Raw genomic sequence first — 12,814 nt, 5'->3', positions numbered from 1 at the left:
CTAAAAACGCTAACAATTTGTATTAGTTCATATTAAATGTATTTAATTGGTGCATAATTTTTTCTGCCACACTTTTTTCCAAAGTGAAAGTTTGAAATAAATTGCAATTTGAAATGCAGCTAATCATTATATTGCTTGAAGCCTTTTCTGCATTTTTTTGCATTTTTAAATGATAAATTTTGTTTGTAATTTTGTAAAATATTTAAAGCATTAACGTAATATAATTATAACTATTTTTATAGCCTGTCGTATAGCAATAATATTTCAGTTACGTTTAGTTAAACAAAAACTTCTTACTATTTTTCTTCAAGTATGTTTTATTTCAATTCATCTAACTGTTAAGTCATCATTTATGCTTTTATGTAAAATTTGAAAGTATAAGCATCATCTTCGTCGGTCAATGAAGCACAAATAGAATGTAATTGTCTTATACGGTCAATTTTTACAGTGGAAGGCAACTCTGTTGGTACTTTTAAGTAATGTTCAATTATTCATAAAATAGTTAAAACATGTTCTTTTGGTCTCTGTCATTATAAGGTTACGATAATATTAAAAATTCACATTAAAGACTATATTTATATGCATTTATTTAATGTATCTGTTACCGGCAAAGTATGAAATCCGGCATTGTATAGAATGACTAGGCATTGCATAGAGTGCCTAAAATTAGCCGGCAAAGTATGAAATGATTTATATTTCACACATTTCCTAGGCATTCTATAGATTGCCAAATGAGAAACCGGCAAAGTATAAAATACATTTTCCATTCCTTTCAAATATCACTTGGCAAGGCTCGTGACTTTTAACGCGTGACTTTCAACGCGTGGCTCGTGACTTTTGACTAATAACAAAAATTATTTTTTTACTGTGCTGCATGGAAATAGAGGAATTTAACGAAATTTACATGGAAAAATTTAAGGAAATGTAACTCAAAATATCATTCAAGCCTGCCATGTGGCAACAAGTTGGTTAATTTCATATTTTTTTTTTATGAAAATTTTGTTTCTCTTAAGAAGAAAGGATTAAATTTTGTTTCGCATAACTTTTTCATTTTCTTTTCACATTTTGAATAAATGTTTTTCAATGGCACTCTCAGTATTTTTTTCAGAATGACATTTTTATTTTTGACAAATGCATGTTACTGTGAATGACCGAAATCGGTAGTTTTACATTTATTCGATATTTTAATACTTACTGATGATAGATTAGAAGAACCATCAGTGTAGGGTGTATCGGGCAAATGCATACCGAGCAATGGCACTTAACTAGAACTAGTATGACTGGACCTTTGGTAAATGTCCGAAATATATACTAGGTCTTGTTAAGTGCCATTGCCTGGTTTACAATTGCCCGGTATAACCCACACAGATGTTTTTTTAAGGTCAAGTGCCGTTGCCCGGTATACCCTACACTGATTTTTTTTAAGGTCAAGGGTCACTACCGGTATACATTTGCCCGATACTCCAAACACTGATGTTTCTTCTATTCTATCGTCAGTAAGTATTAAAATTTCGAATAAATGTAATTATGTCCACGAATAAATTAATATCAAATCGGATGTAATAAATATTTCGGACATTCACCAAAGCAACTATGTGATTGTTAACATTCACCGGTGAAAGTGAACAACCACCAATTTCTCTCATTCACAGTAACATGCACATCATTTACATAATAACCTCATCAGGACGTTTATTTCACACTTTGCCTAAATAGCATCCGGCATTGCATAGAGTGCCTAGGCATTCTACACAATGCCTAGGCAAAGTATGTAACATTGCTCACATTTCATACTTTGCCTAAAAACGTCAGGCATTCTATACAATGCCGGCGTTTCATACTTTGCCGGTAACATATCAAATGTATGTTTTTATGTAATGCTTAAAATATTATATATCAGAACCGAAACCACTATCATAGATACACATTAATAACAAATTGTAGGCTATTTGTGTATTTTTTATAAATGGCCAGCATTTTAATCTATTCTTTTATATTTTACCAAATAATATTTTTTACTTAATGTAAATATAAATTTAATTTGAGAGTTTTTGTCAAAAAATAAGAAAAAAAAAATCAAGAAAAATTCGAAATATATTTATTAAATCAATACGAATGTAAAAATAAGCAGACTAGAAAAACTTCATGTAAAATGTATTGATGTTACACCACATGAAAGCTTCCTTTTTTGGTTTTGCCACAAATATAAACTGTATTATAATAATTTTCTGTTTTATTTGATTCTATTTTTTTATCGAAAAAGAGATAAAAAATAGGTTCTGGAAAATGTCAAATAAATTTCCTAAAGTAATAGAATAATAAAAATAAGCGAACCAGATTGAACATAAGAATATATTGGTCATAAATCTACATTTTATTATAAAAACTTTCTTTATTTCATAAATATATATNGAAAATTAAGAAAAACAATAAGTTTCATTTATTGCGCATAAGCTGCAAGTAAACAGAACTCATAAGATAAGTTTAAAATGAAGATAAAACAAAGGAAAATTACAGACATATGAAAAAAGGGGGAAAAAGAAAAATAATAAAAAAAAAATAACAAACAACTAGAAAAAAAAAGATAAATTTTTTTTCATTTTTTTTTAAAAATCCGGAAAATAAAAGATATAATCTTTTCATCAGCTCACACGATTATATCCGTAAAAAAGAGTGCTTTCTGATATTGTAAAATTATATATATATATATGTCTATATATATATGTCTATATATATATGCAAGTATATGTATAGAGTTTAATGAAATAAAATAATATAAAAAAAATTAAAAAAATATTATATACAGAGATAACATAAGATAACAAAGATGACATAAAATAATGAGCCCTTGTAAATGAATGCATTTAGAGCAATATGAAAGAAAAAGTAGTCAAAGGGGACAAATTGTTTTAAATGCAATATTTATTTGGAATTGCATTAAATGCAAATTCTATGACAATGACTGTTTTTCTTTAAAGATTTATATATTTTTTTTTAAATTATCATATAATTTTTATATTTTTTTAAATACATTTTTTCATATTTTTTTAAAATAAAATAAAATAAAAAATTCTAGAAAATGAATGCATTATGAACAATACCAAATTAAAAGTAGTCCGAAATCGAAGGGATTAAATACCATTGCAAATTTCAAATAAAAATTACATTAAATGCTATTTGTATTTGCAATTTGCGTTTGTATTCAATAATTTGTATTTTATACAAATTGTATTTAAGGCGAATTATATGAAAAACGACAGTTTGCTTATAAGCGTTCGATTTTTTAAAGCTTTATGTCGTATAATTTGTATATTTTTTATGCACTGTCATATTTTCTAAAAAAAGAAATAAAATAATAAATCCAAGAACAGGAATTCATTTAGAGCAGTACGAAAGTTAAAGTAGTCAAATCGGACAGACTTAATATGAAATGCATTGAACAGAAATTTCATGAAAATGACTGCTTGTCTAGAAGCATTTGAATTTTTTAAAATATTTTATAATATAAAATATTCCTTCTCTTTTCGTAAATATACATTTTATATTTTTAAAAAAGAGGCAGATGAACCGTTATTTTTGTAAGTAGAATAATGTTTGTAATTATATTATTTGAATAATGCAAATGCTGCAATTTATCAGCACGATAAACACAAATCTAAAGTTTTTACTTGTGAAATAATGCTAAATAAAAATAGGTAAATGAGTTAGAAATATAAAGTGGCACGAAAGGAAACCAACTATTAATGTGCTTGCTCATTATTGCTTATTATCAGACAATATCAATCATATTACCGCTTATTATCAGACAATGTTACCTAACAAGCAATTCTTTACAAGGCGTAAAGTAATTTGAGAAAGCAAATAGAAAGTTATTTTTAACTTTGATTATTAGAAATGGTCTTAATAAGCATTTAAAATTTTTTTTCCAGATAACATTTTTCGCTAAAATTCTTTTGATTACTTTAACCAATGAATGTACAGTGAGCCAAAAAAAGGGACCGCCCAGAATAACTTTTGATCTAATGATCAGTTATTCATGTTCTTGGACGCAATTTTAAAGGTTCGAGGGTATGATCTGAAATGTGCTATTGCAGATGATATTTTAAGTTACAAAATGAGACTCAAAACCGTACTTTCTCTGAATAAACATGCCTTTTTTTCCCGTCGCATTCGGATTTCTGAACCCCAAAATATGAGGAGCAACTGCAATCATTTTTAAGTTTTACAACTTACTAGAATCATATTTCCTAGATTGCAGTTGCTGCAAATTGGCAGATTGCAGATTGCAAAAAGGCATGTTTATTCCCTTTAATGTCGGTCAGGAGAGTGCTCCAAAGCTTGGATCGCTTTAATGTTAATTTTATTTTTTGCGTATTTTGCTTCATCTTGAGTACTTTTTATGTGAATTGTAAAATTCGTTTATCCGAAGATAATTCAGTGCAAAAAGTATTTTTTAGTAATTATTTATTATTTATTTATTTTTTTATCATTTTATTTTATAATGTACGAAACAGTTTATTTTATAAAGTACGAAACAATTGCAAGCTATACAATTTTTTACACCATTTTAAAGTATGTAATTTTACATGGGAAAGTACAAACTTGAGCGAAATCAGTTGAGTAGTTCAGAAATTTTTTTTTTAAATACCTGACATTATTGAAATGGTCAAAAGAGTAAAAAAGTATAGTCAAAACTAGTAGAATATGGTATAACTTACTGTGTTCCGGTCCCTATGAGAACACCCAGAAACAAAATAATTTTTATCAAGGCGCTTTGGTAAAGATCTAGTAATATTAACAATAAAATATTGTTTTATAATAGGTGTGGTTTATGTGGTTAAATTTAGTAATGTTATCATGATAAGTAGGAGCATGCCATGAAAACCATATATTCGGTTAAATTTATTTGTAAGTTTTGTATGTTTTACTAAATGTGTGGTTAAAGGAACTATTATTTTAGAAAACCGAATTTACAGTAAACCTTTACCATATGAACAGAAAAATTACTGAATGAATAGCTTAAATGCTGCATTTTTTTTTGTTTCAAGAATAAAAATTATGTTGCCTTCTTTAACCAGGAATATCATTACCATTCAGTGCAGTAAATTTACCAGAATTTTTTCTCCGTGTTTGATTATAAAGTAAAATATGGATGTCTATATTTTGCTAAAACTATTATGATCTTATTTTGGTCTAAAAGGGGATTTATTCTCTTCTGAAAAATAAAGGTTGAGTAATACATAAAAAAAATTCGAGATAAATTTATTGAAGCAATAAGAAAGTAAACATAGTCAAACTTAAACTCAACTCAAACCAGTCAAACTTAATTTAAAATGTATTGAACAGAAATTCAATGAAAGTGACGGCTTGTCTATTTAACATATGAAGAGAGTCTCAACATTTTTAAATCTTATTCATACTTTTTTTTTCGGCATTTTGTCACATAAATTATTCTTTTAATTTCCATAAATACAAATTTTATTGATTTAAAATTTTATGATTTTGTTTTAAAAGGAGAAGAATAATCAATTCAAGAAAATATAAAATACCATTTTTTTAAAGGAAAAATGAGTGGTCCAATTAAACTTAATGTCGAGTGTTTTGAAAAGAAATACAATGAAATCGGTTGCCTTTTCTGTTCAACATTAGGAAATCTCAAATTGCTTAAATTTTATTCAGAAATGAATTTTTTTTAGAATTTTTCTCAATTAATAAAATTCTTCTTCATTCCCTAAATGTAAATAAATTTTTAAACATTATGAGTTTTTTTGATAAAAGGAGCAAGTAACAAATTAAAAAAAATGCAAGGTCAATCTACTGAAGTAGTGAAAAATTAAAAATACTCAAAACGGACATGTAAATATTGTAATAAAATCCAAAGGAAACGATTGCTAGCCTATTTGACGTAGTGATAAAATCTCGTTCTGCTTAAAGTTGATTATTTTAATACTTTACGAGATTAAACACTCTATTGCTATGCTTAAGTGTGCCATAAAAAAACGAAAAAAGAAAAAAAAAAACAGACCATCTTGAATAATTTTCGATTTAATGATCGGATTTTCACGTTCTGCGATTCAAATTTAATGGTTCGAAGGGGTGATCTCAAATATGCTTATTAATTATTCCAGACGATTTTTGAAGTAACGAAATCAGACACAAAAATGTGGTATGGTCAGGAGATCTATTCAAAAACCCTTAATGTTAATTTTAATGTTTGCGTATTTCGCCATATCTCGAGAACTTTTTAAGTGAATTGAAAAAGTTTTGAATACAATGATATAATTCATTTATCCAAAGATAATTCCATGAAAAAAATAAATTTTTCTAAATATTTATTATTTTTTACAATTTTATTTGATGATAGTTAAAAAAAATTTAATTTAGCTGAATCATTTGAGTAATTTCTGAGAAATCAAATTTTAAAAATACTCAGAAACTATTCAACCGATTTCGCTAAAATTTTGTATTCTGCCATTTACATACTTTAAAATGAGGTAAAAAATTGCATTCCCTACAATTCAAACATTTTTTGAATATTAATAAAGAAAATAATTAAAAATACATATTTACTAAAATATATTTTTCACATGAAATTATCTTTGGACAAACAAATTTTATCATCATCTACACTAATTAATTAGCATATTTGAGGTCACCCTTTCGAACCATTAAGAATGAGTTCTAGAAATTTAAGATCTGATTATTAGATCAAAAGTCATTCAGGGTACTCCGTTTTTTTGATGTCCTGTACATATGAATTTAATGTTTTAAAAACGTTTTGATTTTTCTTCAGAAAACAGCAAAATTATAAATTCTATTAACAGAAAAATAAATTCATTGAAGTTATTTCATTGAAGTTAGTAAAGGGTGATTGGGAAAAACATAGTGTAAGATGTATTGAACAGAAATTCTATGAAAACAACTGTTTGCCTGACGAACAAAGGAAAACATATGTTTCAGTTTTAAACTATTTTTCTCCACAATTTTCGTCGTGATTCGTCAAACTCTGCTTTACTTTTTTAATTTTTTTCTAAATAAAAGTTATTTTTTGACAAAAAAGCTTTATTTTTTAAAAAAAAATCTGATATTTTTTTTGATAATGGGGAAAAATATTAAATTAAAAAAATGCTAAGCAAACTTTTTGAATTGGCAAAAAAGCAGAAATATTCAACTTGGGCAAACTTAATATAAAATATATTGAACACTAAGGGAAAAAAATTCTAGTAAAATTATCGTACAGTATGATACTGACATTTTTCGTTAGGAAAACCATAATTCTTTTAATAAAACCTAAATATATGGTATTTAAACCATTCATTTAATAATTATTCCGTTCATACAGTAACGATTTACCCGAAATTCTAGTTTTTAAAATTATAGTTCTTCTTGCCACACATTTAGTAAAAAAAAACCCTGAAAAGTCAATTTTATCAAATAAATTATTTTTATGCTACGCTCCGAGTTATCAATAATAAAATTATCGAATTTTACCACAACTACTGAATTATGAAACATATTATAAAGTAATATTTTATTGTTAATTTTACCAAAATAATTATGAATGAGGTTAATAAAAATTGCTTTGCTTTTTAATGTTCCTATAGAACCAGTAAGTTTAGTAAGTTTAACTATGTTCTGGTAGTTTTGACCATACTTTTTTTTTCAGTGCAGTGTCTCATTTATGTATGCATTCCTCACTTTTCTTCGAAACAAATTACTGAAGTACAAAAACATTTCTGTATAAATTCTATGAATTCGAAATATAAGTTGGCCATGATGTGGTACGAAAAATTTATTAAAATATAAAAATTGAGAGGGCAATTTTGACATTTGTTCTATGGCTTCCGGAGCTGGTACGTCGGCTTCGGTGGCCATATTTTTATTTACATTATTTTTTTCTTTATTGCTTCAATATAAAAATATAAAACTATTATTTCTATTTATAAAATAATTTAATTACTATAAAAATTGATAAAAAATTTTATTGTTAATTTTACCAAAAGCGTAACAACGAAAACAACCTAGCGAAAAACAACCTGCGAAAAACAACCTAGATTTTTGGAATTCTACATAACCAGAAATGAGGTAAATTTTATGATATTCTGTCACTTTTGACCGTATTTTTTTCTGTGTGTAGAAATCTGAGGACAATGCTTGTTAGTTTGTTCGTCTCATCAGTTTAACTTTTTTAAAATTTTACCGCATTAAAAATTCCTTTATTTTGTACTTTTTAGTTAACTGGGCAAAAAGGAAATTCAATTATTTTTTTAATCTATTTCTTTTTCTTCTTTTATTTATTTTTATGAGCTCCCATTTTATGCAATGTTAAAAATATTAAAAAAAATACTAAAAAAAGGAGAAAAAAAAGCTGGCGGATTTCTACATTTCCTTGCTTTACGCTTCCTAACCGAAAACTATTTTTTCTGAATATAAATGTAATATTTTTATATTTTTTGATTGACCCGTTCACTTTCGAGTGAGGTGATCCGGGTCCGTTTCCCGGCAATGGCTGGTCAATACGAATTCCGCATCCCGCTTGCACCAACCACAGTGGCGACGAAAAATATCCTCAGTGGTAGACGAATCATGTGTGGTTTTCACGGTTTTCCCCTCCATGTAAAGCAAAGGCGGGTTAATTCCATCAAAAAGTCCCCCTCGAAGGAAATATTTCTCTCAATACTTGATCCAGGAGTTCCCTTGTCTTCTGGATTTGGTTCAAAATTATAATGCTACGGAGTTGATCATTAGTAGTCGTAAACCCACAATTGGGTGGGCTGTTCAAGGACTGTTACATAATAAAATAAAATTTTCTGATTTATCTTTGAAAAACAGAGAAACAATAAATTCAACAGAACACGAAATAAACTTATTGAAGTAATAAGAAAGTAAAAGACGGACCAGACAAACTTAATGTCAAATGTATTGAGCAGAAAACGTCTATGCAGCATAAGAAGAAAGTTTCATCATGCGTAAATTTGGGAACTACTAGAATTATTTCTTTTGCCAATGACCTGCATACATGAAAATGTTTTTAGTTTTGGATAACGATGCAGGTGGACATCGATTTGGAAGTTTGGCCTTTAGGCACGTGGAAGGGAAGTTCAGTCCTACCCTAGTGAACAGTAATCATTACGTTAATCGGTATTCAGACAGACGGGCTTTTTATTTCTTCTCAGAAAATCGACTCCAGTTTCTTGAAACGACTTCATCTTCAACATTTTATTTTGGGTAGGTTTTAATTAATTCTATAAATTTATTTTTAATTCATTTTAACATTAATTTAATTTATCGATAAATTGAATGAATTTTTTTTCTTCATTATTACGTTTAGTCATATTTACGTTTTGATTTTTGTGAAGAATTCGCACATATTGACGTTTTAAGGTATCAAATAAATGTTCACATTGAATTTTTCAACATGCTTTTCTACAAACTAAACTTGTTAGCACTTTTAATTTTATTTTACATTGCAATGTAAATATTTTTATTTTCCTTTGCAAAATGTAAAACATTTCTATTGAAAAAGATAAAAAGTTACACAAAGGAAAATATTTCAACAAAAGTGACTAAAATTCTTTTATAGTAGTTCAAGCGACTGTACATTAATTTATTAATATAATATTTTCTATGAAATTTTTAAAATAGTGCACATTACTAAGTGTTTCTAAAGTAGGAACAAATCGGTTATAAAATGAATTAAAATCCGAAATGACTTTCAATTGGTTCATTTTGTATACTCCCATTATAATGGAGGCTTGTATAGTTGTCAAAAACCTCTTTAAAATGTTTGTTTCCTAATGATAAATGATTTAAAAACCACATTTCAGTATTTATTAAAAATGTTTTTTAATTATTTCAAAAGAGCATTTCAGCATTTATTAAAAATATTTTGTATTTTTTTTAAAAGGAAAAGAATTAAAAAGAAATAAAAAAAAAAGAAATATTTTAAATTAATATGAAATATTACCAAAACAGACGTATTTTTAATAGACAGTAAGGTCCTTTTTGTCACTCTGTTGATATGACAAATTTTCGTTGTTTTCCTCAACAAAAGCAAATTTGTAGGAAAATTTAAAAAAAAAAAAAGTTTCTCTCTCATCAAATTTGTATAACTTTGATGAGATTTGTATAACTCCACAAATANTAATCTTATATATATATATATATATATATATCCCTTTTAATATGAAACATATTAAAATTTTTTATCTCTTTGAAGACATGGTTAATAGCTAATGCACACTTTTATGTACCCATAGTGATTTTTATAATAAGACGAACTAACAAGACAAAACAAGAAAAAGTTACAGTGCAAAAATAGTTGTGTAATAACTATCCAAAGTCGATTTTGATTTGAAAATTGCGTTTTAAAAATTTGAAATTTGCGCGTTATTTCAAATTATAACCGAATCAAGTGTTTTTACACGGATGAAAGGGTGAGATTAAAAGTAAATTCCTGATTAAAAGTAAATTCCTGAAATGAGAAAGTCACAGAAATAATGTTCTTATTTAATTGAAGAATTATTTTTGCCAATGTTTGAGTCAGATAATTTGTCAAGCAATCGGTAATTTTTATTTACAATTGATGGAGAAGGTGAAAGTTTGTTTTTCGCCTATCACGATGCTGAATATTTAAGCGAAATGTTCAGCATCGTGAAAGTGAGCATTGAAACAAGCGAGTCAACTGTCATAAGAAGCCGCGCATGTTTTTAGTTCTACAATAACGATAATTATGTCCTTATAAAATGATTTACATAATTATGTCAACTGTAATAAATAATTTTATAATATTTAATTTCTATCAGATTTGGTTTTGTTAAGTTTTTTTCAAATTCATATTAAAATTCTATTTATATTGTGAGTAATGCATGATTAACAAACTAATTTATTTTAAGAAATAACGTATAGATGCAATATCGTAAAAATAACTTTGCTTATTCTTATGAGTTTCATATCTTACAGTAATTACAGAATTTAAGCGTTTCAGAATAACAAAAATTGAGGCGGCTACTTTATGCTGTAAAAGAACATTCTTACTGTTTCACTGCACCAGAAACTATCCTTGGTTCTTGGTATAATCGAACACAACTTTTGTGTAAAGTGCTCGCTTCCATTTTTAATGTAAATGTATACTAACCTTTTTCGCAATGTAGACAAAGCTAACAAGAATGTATAGTACTTTTTTGAAATAAACTTGCCCCCATTTTTAGCGCTAATTTACACTAATCTTATTTACAATGTAGACAAAACTAGCAAGAAGGCATAGTATTTTTTTAAAATAAGCTTACCACCATTTTTAATGTACACTAACCTTTTTTTGCAATGTAGACAAAGCTAACAAGAATGCATAGTATTTTTTTGAAATAAGCTTACCACCATTTTTAGCGTTAATTTACTCTAATCTTATTTACAATGTAGACAAAACTAACAAGAATGCATAGTATTTTTTTAAAAATAAGCTTGCCACCATTTTTAGCGTTAATTTACACTAATCTTATTTACAATGTAGACAAAGCTAACAAGAATGTATAGTATTGTTTTAAAATAAGCTTACCATCGTTTTTAATGTACACTAACCTTTTTTTACAATGTAGACAAAACTAACGAGAATGTATAGTATCTCTTCCAAACTCTCTAGTAATCTCCTAGTAATAAATACAATATTTTGTGAAATATAATACGCTTATGTTTCAGATGAGAATAGTAATAAAGACAGTAGCAAATGAAAGCTTCTTCAAGAAGGCTGATCTTTTTCCAATTTCTTACTTTGCGTTATCTAAGATGGCTTGTATTTCTTGCTTTGATTTCCACACTTTGCTTTTCCTATCATACATACATAAATAGAAGGAGTAAAACAAGAAATGAACTAGAAAATTGCTTCAAAGGTACACTTTGTTTTGTTTCATTTCTGTATAGAATGTTTTGGTGTATAGTTGCCACTGTTTTGGCTTTGGTGTTTTCATTGTTAATTTTTCATTTTTTTACTGGTTCATTATTGCTTATTTGTTTATTGAAAATACATATGTTCACGCACATTCGAATCAATTTATGGCTTTATTGTTGAAACATTTTGTTTAAAAGATAAATACTTTTTAGTAATACATTTTTAATATATCACATTTTTAAATTTTATGTAATTTTTCGACCGATCAATACAGTTCAGTGTACAGTTTACCTCGACACCAAAAAAGGTGGCATATATATACCAAAAACTATCACAGTCCAAGTATAACGATGATTTAATTGTTTATCAAATTTATATCAGAATTATTTCAACTATAAAACCACTTTGAAAGATATCATATATTTCCTTATACTCCTTACTAATTTAACTTTAAAAAAACAGTTGCAATCAATTACACTGTTAGAAATTTCTTCGCATCAAATCAAATAAATTGCTGATATAGGTGATATTGTATCGGGTTCCTTTCACAATTTGAGATTATTCTTGTGCATTTAAACAAATTTAGATCATACTGTTTGAAATTTCTCGGAAAAATTAGTTAAATAACTATGAAGAAAGAGGATTCAGGGTGTCAATTTAAGTGGTGATTATGGAATATCAGGTGAGGTTGGAATTTGTATTTGGTATAGTGGGCCAAGTTGAAGATAATGAAAACAGAAGGGTGATGAAAATTATACTTGAACTGGATCAGAATTAATAAAAAGCTTTTATTTAGTATACTTGCAGAGCTCGAGGTACCAAATATACATATCATTCATAAGAATTTCAGTTGAACAAGTTTTACATAATAATATTAAAATAGGTCAGGCCATGGGAGACAAATCCCCACGACCTGCCTAGTGTAAAGAT

The 12,814-nt window shown here is 27.2% G+C and overlaps 1 protein-coding gene across 1 annotated transcript in view; it reads left to right on the top strand.

Annotated features, from left to right (window-relative positions):
• Positions 1–9,104: 9,104 nt before the first annotated feature.
• The window catches only part of LOC107454115 (carbohydrate sulfotransferase 5-like), a 15,155-nt gene continuing 11,445 nt past the window's right edge, over positions 9,105–12,814 (top strand). The window contains exons 1-2 of the mRNA XM_043039145.2: positions 9,105–9,228; positions 11,695–11,885. Of these exons, the coding sequence (XP_042895079.1) occupies positions 11,723–11,885 (163 nt within the window). The 5' untranslated portion in view covers positions 9,105–9,228; positions 11,695–11,722. The remainder of the gene's footprint in view (positions 9,229–11,694; positions 11,886–12,814) is intronic.

The sequence above is a fragment of the Parasteatoda tepidariorum genome, chromosome 3, assembly GCF_043381705.1.
Source record: "Parasteatoda tepidariorum isolate YZ-2023 chromosome 3, CAS_Ptep_4.0, whole genome shotgun sequence".
NCBI lineage: Eukaryota > Metazoa > Arthropoda > Arachnida > Araneae > Theridiidae > Parasteatoda > Parasteatoda tepidariorum.
This window is presented reverse-complemented; position numbering and strand designations above follow the sequence as displayed.